General features: G+C 42.3%; 1 protein-coding gene across 2 annotated transcripts in view; it reads right to left on the bottom strand.

The window, feature by feature from the left end:
* The window catches only part of LOC311060865 (ankyrin repeat and fibronectin type-III domain-containing protein 1-like), a 93,377-nt gene extending 79,449 nt beyond the window's left edge, over positions 1–13,928 (bottom strand). The window contains exons 1-3 of one of the 2 annotated variants that reach the window (XM_084079224.1): positions 13,801–13,928; positions 8,167–8,297; positions 5,242–5,460 (exon numbers count right to left, since the gene is read on the bottom strand). In XM_084079224.1, the coding sequence (XP_083935350.1) occupies positions 5,242–5,460; positions 8,167–8,297; positions 13,801–13,887 (437 nt within the window). In that variant the 5' untranslated portion in view covers positions 13,888–13,928. Of the gene's footprint in view, positions 1–5,241; positions 5,461–8,166; positions 8,298–12,907; positions 13,077–13,800 lie in introns of those variants that run through there. The other variant, XM_084079225.1, reaches the window with a different exon arrangement.
* Between the last annotated feature and the right edge of the window lie 375 nt (positions 13,929–14,303).

The following is a 14,303-nucleotide window of genomic DNA, read 5'->3' as shown; positions in this document are numbered from 1 at the left end:
CAAAATATTTTGTTCCAGGGGACCCCTAGAAGCAAAGATTTGAGTTACAAATGTTCCCTTTAACAAATATTATATTCAAATATTTGCACAAATGTTTGAGAAACAGCAGATCTACAAGCTCATGAGCTTGTAGATCTGTTAGTTTTTAATCGCCAAAGACAACTAAAATGACACAGATGTGTTCCCGGATTGAATGGGTTAAATGAACAAAGCCGTGTCAGTCTGTCATAATCCAATTCTTCTCCTCAGCGGGTGGACCAATCGAACTCAAATTGCCCAATGCACATTGACCGCTGGCATTATATGCAGACAGTGAGGAAGCAGATTCTTCCCTTTTTACTTCAATCTACAGTACACAGGTTGCACCAGCTCGGTGGCCTTGCGGTTAGGAGCGTCCGCCCCGAGACTGGGAGGTTCGGGTGGTTCGATCCCCGGGCTGAGTCATACCAAAAGACTATAAAAAGGCTACCTGCCATGTCCATGGGTTGTTCTTCACCAAGCTGCCCTCACTCTAGAGCAGTGGTTCTCATGTCATGGAACCCCATAATGATATGTATTTGGCCACGGACCCCCATCTCAAAATATGTTGTTCCAGTGACCCCCCAGAAGCAAGGATTTGAGTTCAAAATGTTTAATGTTTAAAAAAAAATATATATATTCAAAGATTTGGACGTTTTCAGGATTTTTCAAAAATAGCAGATCTACAAGCTCATAGCGCGGCACTCGGTGCCGCGCTATGAGCTTGTAGATCTGCTATTTTTGAATAGCAAAACTATAAAATATGGTTAAAGTAGTTAAAATGATTGTTGTTAACTCATTTTGCTGGGGACCGCCTGGTACCCCTCAGAAGGACCCATGGGGGTCCCCGGACCCCACTTTGAGAACCAATTCCCTAGAGAAACAGGGAAGCATTGGTTCCCACGGCTACTCACTTACATGCAGGGAGTGAGGGAGCCAATTATTTTCTTTTCATTAAATCTCAATGAGTGTGTCCTTACTGAAAGATAACTTGAGATGAGGCAGACAGTAGGAGAGACTGAGAGGGAGACAGTGTAGGAAAGACAGACAGTAGGAGAGCTGAGAGCGAGACAGTGAAGGAGAGACAGACAGTAGGAGAGCTGAAAGACAGACGGTGTAGGAGAGACAGACAGTAGGAGGACAGCTGAAAAGGTAGAGTGTAAAAGAGAAACATCATTTTTTACTTTATTTTACCCACACTTTTAAATCAATTGTAGCCTGAAATTAAGCAAATGGATGTATCTAACCGGTATTCAAAATGCACTTAAAGTACCAAAAGTAAAAGTACTCATCATGCAGAATGTCCCATTTTATGGCCGTGTTCAAAATATGTTCAAAATGTATTAAAATCTTTAAAAATAGCAGATCTGCAAGCTCACAGCGGGTCGCAAAGCATATAGGGAGGAAGTGGCTAATGCATGTTTTGTAATAACAACCAAATCTACAAAGTAACTAGTAACTAAAGTGTTCAAATAATTCTAGTGGAGTAAAAGTACAATATTTGCCTCTGAGATGTAGTGGAGTAGAAAATTGAAAATACTCCAGTAAAGTAAAAATTCCTCAAATGTGTACTTAAGTACAGTACTTGAGTACATGTACCTAGTTACTTTCCACCACTGCCGTGCCGGTTAGTGAGAGCCCTAATGGTGGAGTATAGGCTTACAGTACCATGGTGCAGCACAAACCTACCAGTGTGTGTCTGGGGGGCTCGTGATAACGCTCACCCTACAGTTTAAATAACATTGCTTGGTTTATGGGGTGCCATTAGGGAGCTATTGTCATAATGACTACATTTCCTTAAACTAGGACTACATTTCCCCTAAAACTATAAACATGATTGTTTTCCCCCTCTGTCGCCCTGTGGGCTCTGGGCTTATCTCACACCACATAGCTGCCCCAGTCGCCATGGTAACAGACACAATAATATTTTACTGACAATAATGGAGAAAATGAACAATGGCCCTGCTGGTATGGAGGCAGCATTTTATTGAGCTGAGACAGAGAGGGAGACAGTGTAGGAGAGACAGACAGTAGAGAAAGCAGAGAGGGAGACGGGAGAGAAAGACAGACATTAGGACAGCCGAAAGGTAGATAGTGTAAGAGGGAAATATGTGAGACATTTAACCCATTGAGACCTGAAGCCGATTCTACATGTCTCCTAAATCTCAACAGTTTTCTGAAAAACGTATGTTTCTATATCAGTGGTGCTCAATCTTTTTCATGTCAAGGACCCCCAAAATGATATGTATTTGGCCGCGGACCCCCATCAAAATATTTTGTTCCAGGGACCCCCCCAGAAGCAAAGATTTGAGTTAAAAATGTTCGCTTTAAAAACATATATATTTCAAAGATTTGCACACATTTTCACGATTTTTCAAAAATAGCAGATCTACAAGCTCATAGCGCGGCACTCGGTGCCGCGCTATGAGCTTGTATATCTGCTATTTTTGAATAGCCCAAAGTGTAAAATAATGCTTTTTAGCTCAAATCTAAAAATGACACAGTTCCAGGTCTCAATGGGTTAAAACATGTATCTGTTCTAGAAGTCCCTGCGTCCCTGTTTTGGATGGAAACTTCAAAGTTTCAGCTGTGAAAGAAAGTGAAAACCGAACAGTTTGAATAGTTTGTCCAGAGACAACACTTGCCTTACAGTCCACTGATATGGTTGTTTGCACAACACATTCTCACTGCTAATTCCTCACATACGGACGCTTAGTCAGGAATACTTCGCTTCACTGAGTCAACATTCACTGGGTGCCATTTTTCAAAGTGCTGGTGGCTACTCCCATACACCAGTCGTTCTCAAACGTTGTAATTTCAAGGACCCCCACAACTCTGAGAGTGTACAAATGGAACCAAATGGACCAGTAAGGGTCCATTTGGTTCCATGAGGGAACGACGATGGAATGCAGATGTTGCCAATACAAAATATTTTCACACTGAAAATACGTTTTTAAAAACGTTGAAAACAAGGAAGGCAGGCGCCGTCAGAAGCACTAGTCAAGCAAGTGTCCATCATGAGCAGTGCGAGCATTGTTGTAGAGCAATGGGTCTCAAAGAGGCAGAGAAGTGAATGTCAAAGAAGTTATTGTTTTCTATTCAATATTCAATGTGTGTGTGGGTGTGTGTGTGTGTGTGTGTGTGTGTGTGTGTGTGTGTGTGTGTGTGTGTGTGTGTGTGTGTGTGTGTGTGTGTGTGTGTGTGTGTGTGTGTGTGTGTGTGTGTGTGCGCGTGTGCGTGTGTGTATTAGTTATTATTAGATTATTGGTTTACTATGTATTACTTTATTATTAGATTATTATTTTTTATGCATTCGATTAATTATGTGTATTATGATGTATTATCTTGTGTCCTTGCTTACTGTAAATCGCTCTGGATTAAGAGCGCCTGCTAAATGCCTAAACTGTAGACTGTAAACTGTAAACTGTGTGTGTGTGTGTGTGTGTGTGTGTGTGTGTGTGTGTGTGTGTGTGTGTGTGTGTGTGTGTGTGTGTGTGTGTGTGTGTGTGTGTGTGTGTGTGTGTGTGTGTGTGTGTAGTAACCCACAGTGTCAAACTGCACTACTAGTATTTGTGTCCTTTAGACCTTGTATTTATGTGGACATAAATAAAGAATTCAAATGTGTGTGTGTGTGTGTGTGTGTGTGTGTGTGTGTGTGTGTTTTCTCAACATTTTACGGATCAGCAGGTTCACACAGTTTGTCAAAGTCTTTTTCATTAAACATTAAATACACCTTTCCAATTTCTCTCGCGTGCCCTCATTTCAGAAACACTTGTAGAGAATACATGTACAGTACATGGAAACACATGTACATGAAGCCAAGGCACTTCAATCAAATGCATGAACAAGTCCATTCAAAAAGAATTACAGACACCTATCGTAATCAATATCCGGTTCGAGAGGCTTCATAAGCGAGTAAAGAGACAATGGAAACGCCATTACGGAACTGCCTGGGTTCGACGTTTCTGTGAAGCCGCCGTTAGTGCCTTTTGTCCGTACCCATTCACTCAAACTAACAAACAAAGGCAACGGAACCCCCAAACTCTGTCAGTTCTAGCATCCTGCGCCATCCCTTGAGCTATACGCGGTGTTATTGTTAGCATTAGCAACGCAGGACCACATCAGGTCTCGGCTACATAACGGCCTCATTCTTTCCACTTGAGCATCATTAAAAATCCATCTGCTGCCATCAAAGACATCATCGTGCAACTCGTACTCCAGACTCCATTTCGGTAAACAACAGCAATCATCTCAAAGTGCACGCTGCTGCACTACAAAGGGGAAGCGACGCAGGAACTTCCCCCGTGGGTTTTTTTGCGGGGGGGAAGTGAATGACATTTGGTGGCATTTTGTGGAGTCACTGGTGGGTCAGTGCGAGGATAATGACAAACCAATCACATCTTCAAAAGAGGCATAGGGTTTTAAGCGTTATTTTGGGGGGGCAATTTCTGGTATTATTTCTCAGTGCAGTGGAGATGGAGACAGACAGACATCGAGAGAGGTAGAGAGAGAAAGAGAGAGAGAGAGGGGTGGGGGGAAGGGGTACATGCATATAAAACCTATGACAGTTACATCTGTTAGGGCAGTGGTTCTCAACCTTTTCAGGCTGCGACCCCCAAAAAGAATCATATTTGAAGTGGGGACCCCCCAACATAATCATATTTGAACTGTGGACTCCCTAACATAATCATATTTGAACTGTGGACTCCCTAACATAATCATATTTGAACTGGAGACCCCCCGACATAATCATATTCAAACTGGGGACCCCCTAACATAATCATATTTGAACTGGGGACCCCTCCAACATAATCATATTTGAACTGGGGACCCCCCTAACATAATCTTATTTGAACTGGGGACCCCCCCACCCAGACAAGCACTTGGAATTGTAGGAGTTGAGGCATTACATTTAGTTTGACTCTGTTCCACAGATACATATTGTGAAAAGCTCACAACTGTGAGCTTGTAGATCAGCAATTTTCACAATGTTTGCCTCTTTCTGTCTTTTTCTTTATTTTAATTTTTTTAAGTACACATTTTTTTAATACATTTTTTGGCATTTTTCACTGTCATCTGGGGACCCCCCTGGGGGTCCCGACCCACAGGTTGAGAACCACTGTGCTAGGCAAGCAGTTGTATCCCTTTTTGCATCCAGTTCAATGCAACTGCATCAGTAACCATTGCACATTCCGCTCAAAAACAACATGTCGGTCTGTGTACCTGACGGCAGGCGTGTCCGTCTCTCCGGTCTCGCTGCAGGTGGACAGCCGCGCCTTGGATCCCGGGGAGGAGGGGGAGGTGGTGTTGGTGGTGGGGGGGTTGGAGGAGGTGGAGGAGGAGGAGCGCGAGGTCTCCAGCGCTCTGGGGAGCAGGGTGGAGGGCATGCACAGCCATGTCTCCAGGTCAGAGAACTTGGAGTAGCTCAACATCTCCAGGACACTGCGAGACCAAACACAGAGAAAAGGATCATTTACCGGTACCGCACATTACGTATACAATGATATTATCATCCATCTATGAATTCACAAAACGTGTGACTCAGCGTGTTGCCGATGACCCGGGCAGTGGTGGAAAAAGTACTAATTTTTTTTTACTTGAGTAAAAGAATCAATACTGCAATGTAGAAATACTCTGTTACAAGTAAAAGGCCTGTGTTCAAAACGTTACTTGAGTAAAAGTACAAAAGTATCGGCATCAACATATACTTAAAGTGCCAAGTTTGAAAATAGCAGATCTACAAGCTCACAACGTGTCTAAGACGTCCGCTAATATAAGCCCTGAGTGCCACTGGACGTCTAAGACGTCCGCTAATATAAGCCCTGAGTGCCACTGGACGTCTAAGACGTCCGCTAATATAAGCCCTGAGTGCCATTGGACGTCTAAGACGTCCGCTAATATAAGCCCTGAGTGCCACTGGACGTCTAAGACGTCCGCTAATATAAGCCCTGAGTGCCACTGGACGTCTAAGACGTCCGCTAATATAAGCCCTGAGTGCCACTGGACGTCTAAGACGTCCGCTAATATAAGCTCTGAGTACCATTGCATGTCTAAGACGTCCAATGGCAATTGTTTTGAAAAAAAAAAATTCAGAACCCAAGATATCATGATTTGAAAATATTCTGCTCCATTCACTCTTTGTTTAACTTCTTACTGAAAAAGGCTGTATCTCGGCTCCTAAGCACTTTTTTTTTACAATGAATTTTGACTGTGGCACTCAGAGCCAAACTGCCATAAATAAGCCGGCACTGAATGAGTTAATTTAAATGTTGTGTCATCAAGGATTTTGTTAGAGACAATGAGTGAGTGAGTCAGTCAGTCAGTCAGTCAGTCAGTCAGTGCGTGTTGACATCTTGACTTTTACTACATTGTGCGCCGGCATCTCACGCCAAAAAAATGTCCGACCTACAAATATCCCAACGCGTCAACGCCGTGACACATTGTGAGCTTGTAGATCGTCTGCTTTCGGCGCGAGACGTGACGCGCAACGGAGCGTACATCAGGCTGTCACGGTACAGCGGGTTTTAGGGGCACGTGGGCTGGAACGTGTGTGTTCGGGTTTCCTCCGGCGGTTTGTCTCAACCTGCACGCTGCAAAGGGAGGGGCTCCCAAATCTCCACGGGTTTATGTAGGATCTTGCCCGACGGAGACACCGTCAGGGTGGTCCGCTGTGTAGCCAACAACGCGCCGCGTCAGTCCGCTGTGTGCCAATTCACCACGTCTGACAGTCTGTTGTACCCATTCATTCTACCATCATGCCACCAGAATGTGGAATGGCCTACCAGCAGCCAGCAATACAAGTGTAACTCCCTACTCTTCTTCAAAACCGCCATAAAAGAGCACCTGTCTGCAACTGGACATAGACAAGTCTTCTAGCCTGCCAAAAGAAATGAAGTAAATATACTTTTATTGCTCCTAGTATTGTATCTCTTGTATTCTTTATATGTCTTGATGAATTGAATACACAGGACCACAATGGAAACTAGCCCTCAGGGCTTTTTGTGTTATCCTTTTAGAATTATTGTATAACTGTATTATTTCCAGGCTTTTTAAACCACTTTCAACCTGGCGTCACTATTTTTGGCCATTTAGGCAACACCGCCCATATGCTCAACACCATGACCTGTTCTTGCCCACAAGCACTGATTTTCAAGTTGACGTCACAATGTGACGTATATGAATAGGCATTAAGACATTGTTTGGCTAATCCTCTGGGCTTGTTTAGGACGGTCTTAAGACGGACAGATAGTACGTCTGCTGAATGAGGAAAGACATCTGCCTGGTCTACAGTAAGTATAACACGTTGCAACCCGTCATCTTTATGTACAGTACAGTAGACCAGCAGAGCTTTTTACTGAGTCATTGAGAACAAGCTCTCGACACACTGGATTCACATGATGGGTTTAAAGCCTCACTATGTAACCTTTTTATGAATAAAATATAATTTTGTCCAATCTGTACTATGTTAACCCATTCAATCCGAGAACGCATCTCTGTCATTTTAGATGTCTTTGGCTGTTCAAAAATAGCAGATCTACAAGCTCATAGCGCGGCACCGAGTGCCGCGCTATGAGCTTGTAGATCTGCTATTTTTTTGAAAGATTATGAAAATGTGTGCAAATCTTTACAAATGTCTTTTAAATCTAAATTTTTTAAAAGGCTTATGATGTTATATAAACTTTTTCATGTCAAGCACCCCCAAAATGATATGTATTTGGCCGCCGATCCCCATCAAAATATGTTGTTCCAGGGACCCCCCAGAAGCAAAGATTTGAGTTTAAAATGTTGTTTAACCCTGCAAGGCCCAGATTCTTTTCAAGTTGTGATGATTCCTGGCTCTGTGGGGGGTATTTATATGCAAATATCCTGGCCAATGGCATTGTAAGACTAAACAATAGGACCCAATGAGGATTTAGAGGTGAAAAAAAAAAAAAAAAAACAGAAAAGAAAAATGATTTAAACTCATTTCTTTATAAAACATACATGTGATCGTGCGATCACACTGGGCCTTGCAGGGTTAAAGAAATATGTATTCAAAGATTTGCACACTGTCCCTGGGGGACCACAGTCATATATATATATATATAATATGGTTTAAGTCGGTGGTTCCAAACATTTACTCTGGATCTGGAGCCTATAGTGACCCACCTGTCCTCTCCCACTCCGGGGATGTCATCCCTCTCGTCGGCCGGGTGGAAGATGCAGGACGACCTGGAGTCCCGCGGAGACAGCAGCACACAGGACGACTTGTCAGAGTTCACAGACATCTTCAGCCATAGCTGGAGGGGGGGGGGGTCCGGGAAAGGAGAGGAGAGGTCAATATTATTGTCACATCACAGGTTTACTTTAGAGGTGTGTAGAAGTGGGTGAAATTTGTTTTTGTGCCAGCTCTAGCATACATAGTATGAGATCAATCTGGAGAGATATACCCGCACACTGCCACTTGCACGGTCAAGAGAAGTTTTAATGATGCAACAACAACGTTTTGGTCATGTGTAGACCTTCCTCAGGTTTGATTCAAACAGGCTGACAACAACATCACTAAACACTTGTCAGACAGGTATGTCTACATCCAATCAGAAACCAGTATGTGATAATCAAAACGGGAGACAGCTTGTGCTGACAACGGTCAAGTGACCTTAAAAAGGTACAGTACACAAGTGCCTCTGATATCCCAATGAATCTTTGAAAATACAAAATAACAATAATGCAGGGAAAACAATGTCAACAATACAAATAAAAATAAAAAATACAATTGTTAAGAGACAACCGACACTATGTCCTACTCCCAAATGTTTGTCAGAGTGGAAAATGCCAGCTCCATCGTAGATAGTTTACATAGTTTTCTGATTCTGATAAGAAAATGTGTGTGTGTGGGGGGGGGGGGGAGGGTTGAGAGAGAGAGAGAGAGAGAGAGAGAGAGAGAGAGAGAGAGAGAGAGCAAGGAGAAAAACATAGGAAAGAAACAGGTCAAAAAAGCTAAGACATGTATTATGCACATACTGTATATAAACATATAAAAAGCAGCTGGTATGTATATAAGGTAAGTGGCAACACAGGACCATAGAGGAGAGGAGAGGAGAGGAGAGGAGAGGAGAGGATGCAGGCATTTCCCCGATCTTTCCAATTGTTGAACCCATCTCTTGTAAATTTAGACTCCCAAGTGCACCACAGGGAAATGTCTACATGCTTTACAAAAAACAGAGTCTTGTTTTTTTTCCTCAAAAACATGCATCAATGCAAAAGCAGCAACTGGGGGCCTCTGCGTTCTCCCCCAGTGCGGGTGGTGGTGGTGGTGAGCCTAGCGGGGTCGGTAGAGCTACATGTACTGCTGGCGCGATTGCTGGTCAAGGTTTAGATGGTACAGATTTAGGCGTCCTCGCGTCGAAAATACGTTTGCTTTGTACAAACATTTTTTTCCCCCCGGTTACATTGCTGTGACCTTTGCTGCGCGTCACTCCCCATCTCTCTCTCTCTTTCCTGTCAGACTAACTGTATACTACTACTGTATCAAATAAAGGCAGAAAAAGTCAAAAAACAAATATCTTAACCCCTAAAGACTTGGAACGCATCTGTGTCATTTTAGATGTCTTTCTTTGGCTATTCAAAAATAGCAGATATACAAGCTCATAGCGCGGAGTGCCGTGCTATGAGCTTGTAGATCTGCTATTTTTTTTTGTATTTTGAAAATGTGTGCAAATCTTTAAATATTATGTAAATATTTTAAAAACTATTTTTTTTTTAAATGGCCTCAGGTCTAAATCGGTTAGAGAAAAGAAGAATAAAAATGAATCAAGAATGAGGTCGGGTCCTTGTTCTGTGTGGTGTTTATAAAGTGTGTACAGTATGTCATGATGACGTAGCAAAGTGGGTCTGTGAACGGGGGAAACGGACAGACACCTAATCACAAAAGATTCTCAGAATACACATTGGCACTCAATAGACTCGTCCTCCAGACACGCAGGACGTAGTTAGATAGTGCATTAAGCGCTCTGCCGGCCTTGAGTCTAGGGGGCGATATTCATAGTAAATACACAAAAGGCTGCCTGGCTGAGGGAAGGCACAGCTTAACCCATTAAGACCGGGAACGTATCTCTGTCATTTTAGATTTCTTTGGCTATTCAAAAATAGCAGATATACAAGCTCATAGCGCGGCACCGAGTGACACGCTATGAGCTTGCAGATCTGCTATTTTTGAAAAATCATGAAAGTTTGTGCAAATATTTACAAAGGTCTTCTGAATCCTAACAGTTTTTGGAAAAAACTTGCTGTTTTATGCTGTTAAATCAGTGGTTCTCAAACTTTTTCATGTCAAAGACCCTCAAAATGATATGTTTTTGGCCGCCAAGCCCCATCAAAATGTGTTGTTCCAGGGACGCCCAGAAGCAAAGATTTGAGTTAAAAATACATGTATTCAAAGATTTGCACAAAATGTTCAACATTTTTCAAAAAATAGCAGATCTACAAGCTTGCAGCACGGCACTCGGTGCTGCGCTATGAGCTTGTAGATCTGCTATTTTTGAATAGCCTGCCAAAGTATAAAATAATGGTTATAGGCAGCTCAAATAACTCACTGTGCCTACAGTAGAACCGTGCCTGCTACTCGTACATTTGAGGCCCTATATCTTGCAGCTCTATCTGATGGGAAAAACCACAGTCCCCCCTGGGGACGACCAAAAACACAGTCCCCCCCTCAGTGACCATTCAAGTGTTATCTGATCTTTTCATATGGAAAAGCCATCAATACTGTACGACCATAATATGCATCACACTTATTCATCATCCCAGTTGAACAATATGTTGAACACATATTCACTAAGGACAGTCAAATGTCACAAAGGACCGACAAATTGACAAATGACACAAATCTACAGTAGTCTAGTGGCTTTCAGGTAGAGTGGTTCTTAAACTATATTTTTTAATTTCAAGGACCCCCCAGTTTTGTATGCATTGGGTCACGGACCCCCATAACTCTGAGAGTGTACGAAATTGAACCAAATGGACCCTTACGGGTCCAGCTTGAGAGTGTACGAATGGAACCAAATGGACCCGTAAGGGTCCGTTTAGTTGTATCCGTACACTCTCAGATAACAGACCTAGGTAAGGGTCCTACTTGGAGCCCCCTCAAGGGACCGCTGGGGGTCCCCGGACCCCACTTTGAGAGCCACTCCTGTTCTCTCTAGTTTTCCGAGTGCAGCTGTTTTTTTTTACCATGACCAATGCAGGACTAATTTAGAGCAGGGACACACTGTCCGACCAGGTGAATGCAATTAAGCTGCTGGCACAATAGAGAACAACAGTGTAGTCTAGACCTGAACCCAGATCAGGGGTGGGCAACCTAAGGCATGGGGGCCAACATTGGCACAGGGGAGGGTGGCATAAGTGTGAGAGAGAGGATTTTTTGGTTTATCCGTGTCGCATCTGTGTCATTTTAGATTTGAGCTATAATCAGTATTTTATACTTTGGCTGTTCAAAAATAGCAGATCTACAAGCTCATAGCGCTTATGCGCTTATAGATTTTTGTTTTAATCGTGATAATTTGTGCAAATCTTTGAATATATATATTTTTAAAGCTAACATTTGTAACTCAAATCTTTGCTTCTGGGGGTCCCTGGACTTAGATATTTTGAGATGGGGAACGGCGGCCAAATACATATAATTTTGGGGGTCCTTGACATGAAAAAGTTTGAGCACCACTGATATAGCAACATACATTTTTTAGAAACCCGTTTAGAAGACATTTGTAGATGCCTTCCAGGATTGAATGGGTTAAAATAAAAATGTTTTTTTTTTTTAAATGTAGTCAATTAAATTAAGTGCCCACACATCTGTATGCAAACTACATCCTGCACATAATTCTACATTCATTTAAACTCTCAACTCTGACTGGGGATGGAGTCTGAGACATAGGTGGGTTATTGCTCTAGTGATCATTACAATGTCCTGATGTGAAAGAAAATATTTCAAAAGAAGAAGGGGGGTAATGTTTTTTTTATATTTATGGACAATCGAAATCTGGTGGATTTTTTTTTTGGATGAGGTACTATAATTCAACTTAATGTTGACATGGCACACTGATCTAGAAAATAAAAACATAGCATTGGCACTCAATTTCAAAAAGGTTGCTGACCCATTAACCTGTATAGATAATAAGAATGATACAAGGTAATGCATAATAAACATAATGACATCATGTGCAGGTGGATAATGCTTTCAAATGAATGAACGTTAACACCCATGCAGGCAAAATCCTTTAGTAAAAAGTTACTGTAACTGCACCTCTCTCTCTCACACACACACACACACACACACACACACACACACACTCCCCCAGTTATACAAACAACACAAACAACCTGCAAAACACGTGCGATTGTGTTTTTGTATAATGTCACAAAGTCAACAAACAGAACCCTCACCACAAATCACAGCATGGCACACATGCTGGCATTGGGACTTCTGTTGCTTTAAACCGTTCTTCCCAAATAACCCAATTCCTTTAGAATTCACACATTTTCCGTCAGCGCTGTGCTGTTCCTTGACTTCCACAAAGGAGATCTTGAGATCTACAAAGGAGATCTTTAGATCTATAAATTAGATCTTGGGATCTACAGTTTCTCATTCAGATCTAGCTGCACTGAATCCACTTTCAACGTTTGCAGAGAAATCTTTGCGGTTAATCGCCCGATCGCAACAATGTTGCACAGCTGCGGGTACCCACCAAAAAAAAGCCTGAAAAATAGCCGATCTGCAAGCTCACAACGCGTCGCGAAGCGACGCGTTGTGAGCTTGCAGATCGGCTATTTCTTTCGGCAAACGGCGGTCCCCCAAGTCCATTCCACGCATTCCCCCTTGTAACGAGCCGATCAAAAACAATAAGTTACTCACCGTCTGTGATCTATCCTTCCCCAGAATCCCCACAAATTAGATCTCAACTTTTCCGGCTCAGAAACATCTAGGATTCCTCTGTAATTCTCTCCTTGCCCAGTTTATACGTGTCCTGTCTTTGTGTCCAGCCTTTTTCTCTGCCTGTTAGCCTATAACTGCCTCTGCCCACTGTTAGCCTACAGACAGCCTTTAAACATGCCTGCCCCGCTGCCTAGCAATGTTAAACATCCTAAAATACAGTGTGAGAGAGAGCCGGATGTGGTTCATATTTCCAGTGGTGGAAAAAGTACTCTTTTTTGTTTTTTACTTGAGTAAAAGTATCGATACTGCAGTGTAGGGATACTCTGTTATACAAGTAAAAAGTCTGGTCTAATCAAAATGTATTTGAGTCAAAGTATAAAAGTATTGCCATTAAAATGTACTTTAAAGTACCAAAAGTAAAAGTACTCATTTGAAGTTTTCAAAATGTATTAAATAAAGTCTTTGGAAAATAGCAGATCTACAAGCTCACAAGCCACGTGTTGTGAGCTTGTAGATCTGCTATTTTCAAATAATAAGTATATAGGGCTGAAGTGGTTTGTTTTTAAATAATAATCAAAATGTAATCTAATCTAATCTAATAGTAATTAGTAACTTAAGTTTTCAAATAATTTGTAGTGGAGTAAAAAAGTACAATATTTGCCTCTGAGATGTAGTGGAGTAGAAGTAAAACTACTGAAAACTGGAAACACTCCAGTAAAGTAAAAAAGAAAAAAACTTCAAAATTGTACTTATAAGTACAGTACTTGAGTAAATGTACTCAGTTACTTTACACCACTGCTCAAAAGTATGTTGCATTTTGGAGGAGAGAGAGAGAGAGAGAGAGAGAGAGAGAGAACTGAGAGAACTCTTACCACACAGACGCCCAACTCCAGTTGTTCCACATCTGGGAGCGGCCGGCGAGGTAGCTCAGTGCTATTATCACTGCTATTCTCACTCATCAAGTGGATTAGCTTTCAACATTGAAGCACCCACAGACACACACCACCCACACACACACACACGCACACACACCACACACACAGACACACACGTGTGTCTCAGTTGGAGTGGAGTGCGCCTTGGCTCTCCATCTTTGAGGCGCACACCGACACAAGAAAAAGAAAAAGGGGAAAAAACATATGATACTATTTTTGGAACGCTTGTCACAGCAAAAAAGAAAAAGTGGGGGGTTCTCTCTGTGCGAGGTTTGTCCCTTGATGTTCAAAGGAGGAGAGAGAGAGAAGATAACTATGGACATGACAGGAAATGTTTAGTAGTTAAAGGCCGGGGCTATGTCCGCCGCCCCAGAAATTGCTGGAGTGTGATTGTGATCTATAGCTGGGGCAGTTTGGATAAACATTGGCCATCTTAATGT

The sequence above is a fragment of the Gymnoscopelus microlampas genome (genome assembly GCF_963454915.1).
Source record: "Gymnoscopelus microlampas genome assembly, chromosome: 14".
In the NCBI taxonomy this organism is placed as follows: Eukaryota; Metazoa; Chordata; class Actinopteri; order Myctophiformes; family Myctophidae; genus Gymnoscopelus; species Gymnoscopelus microlampas.
Note: the sequence above shows the minus strand (reverse complement) of the source record. Positions and strands in the feature narration are given on the sequence as shown.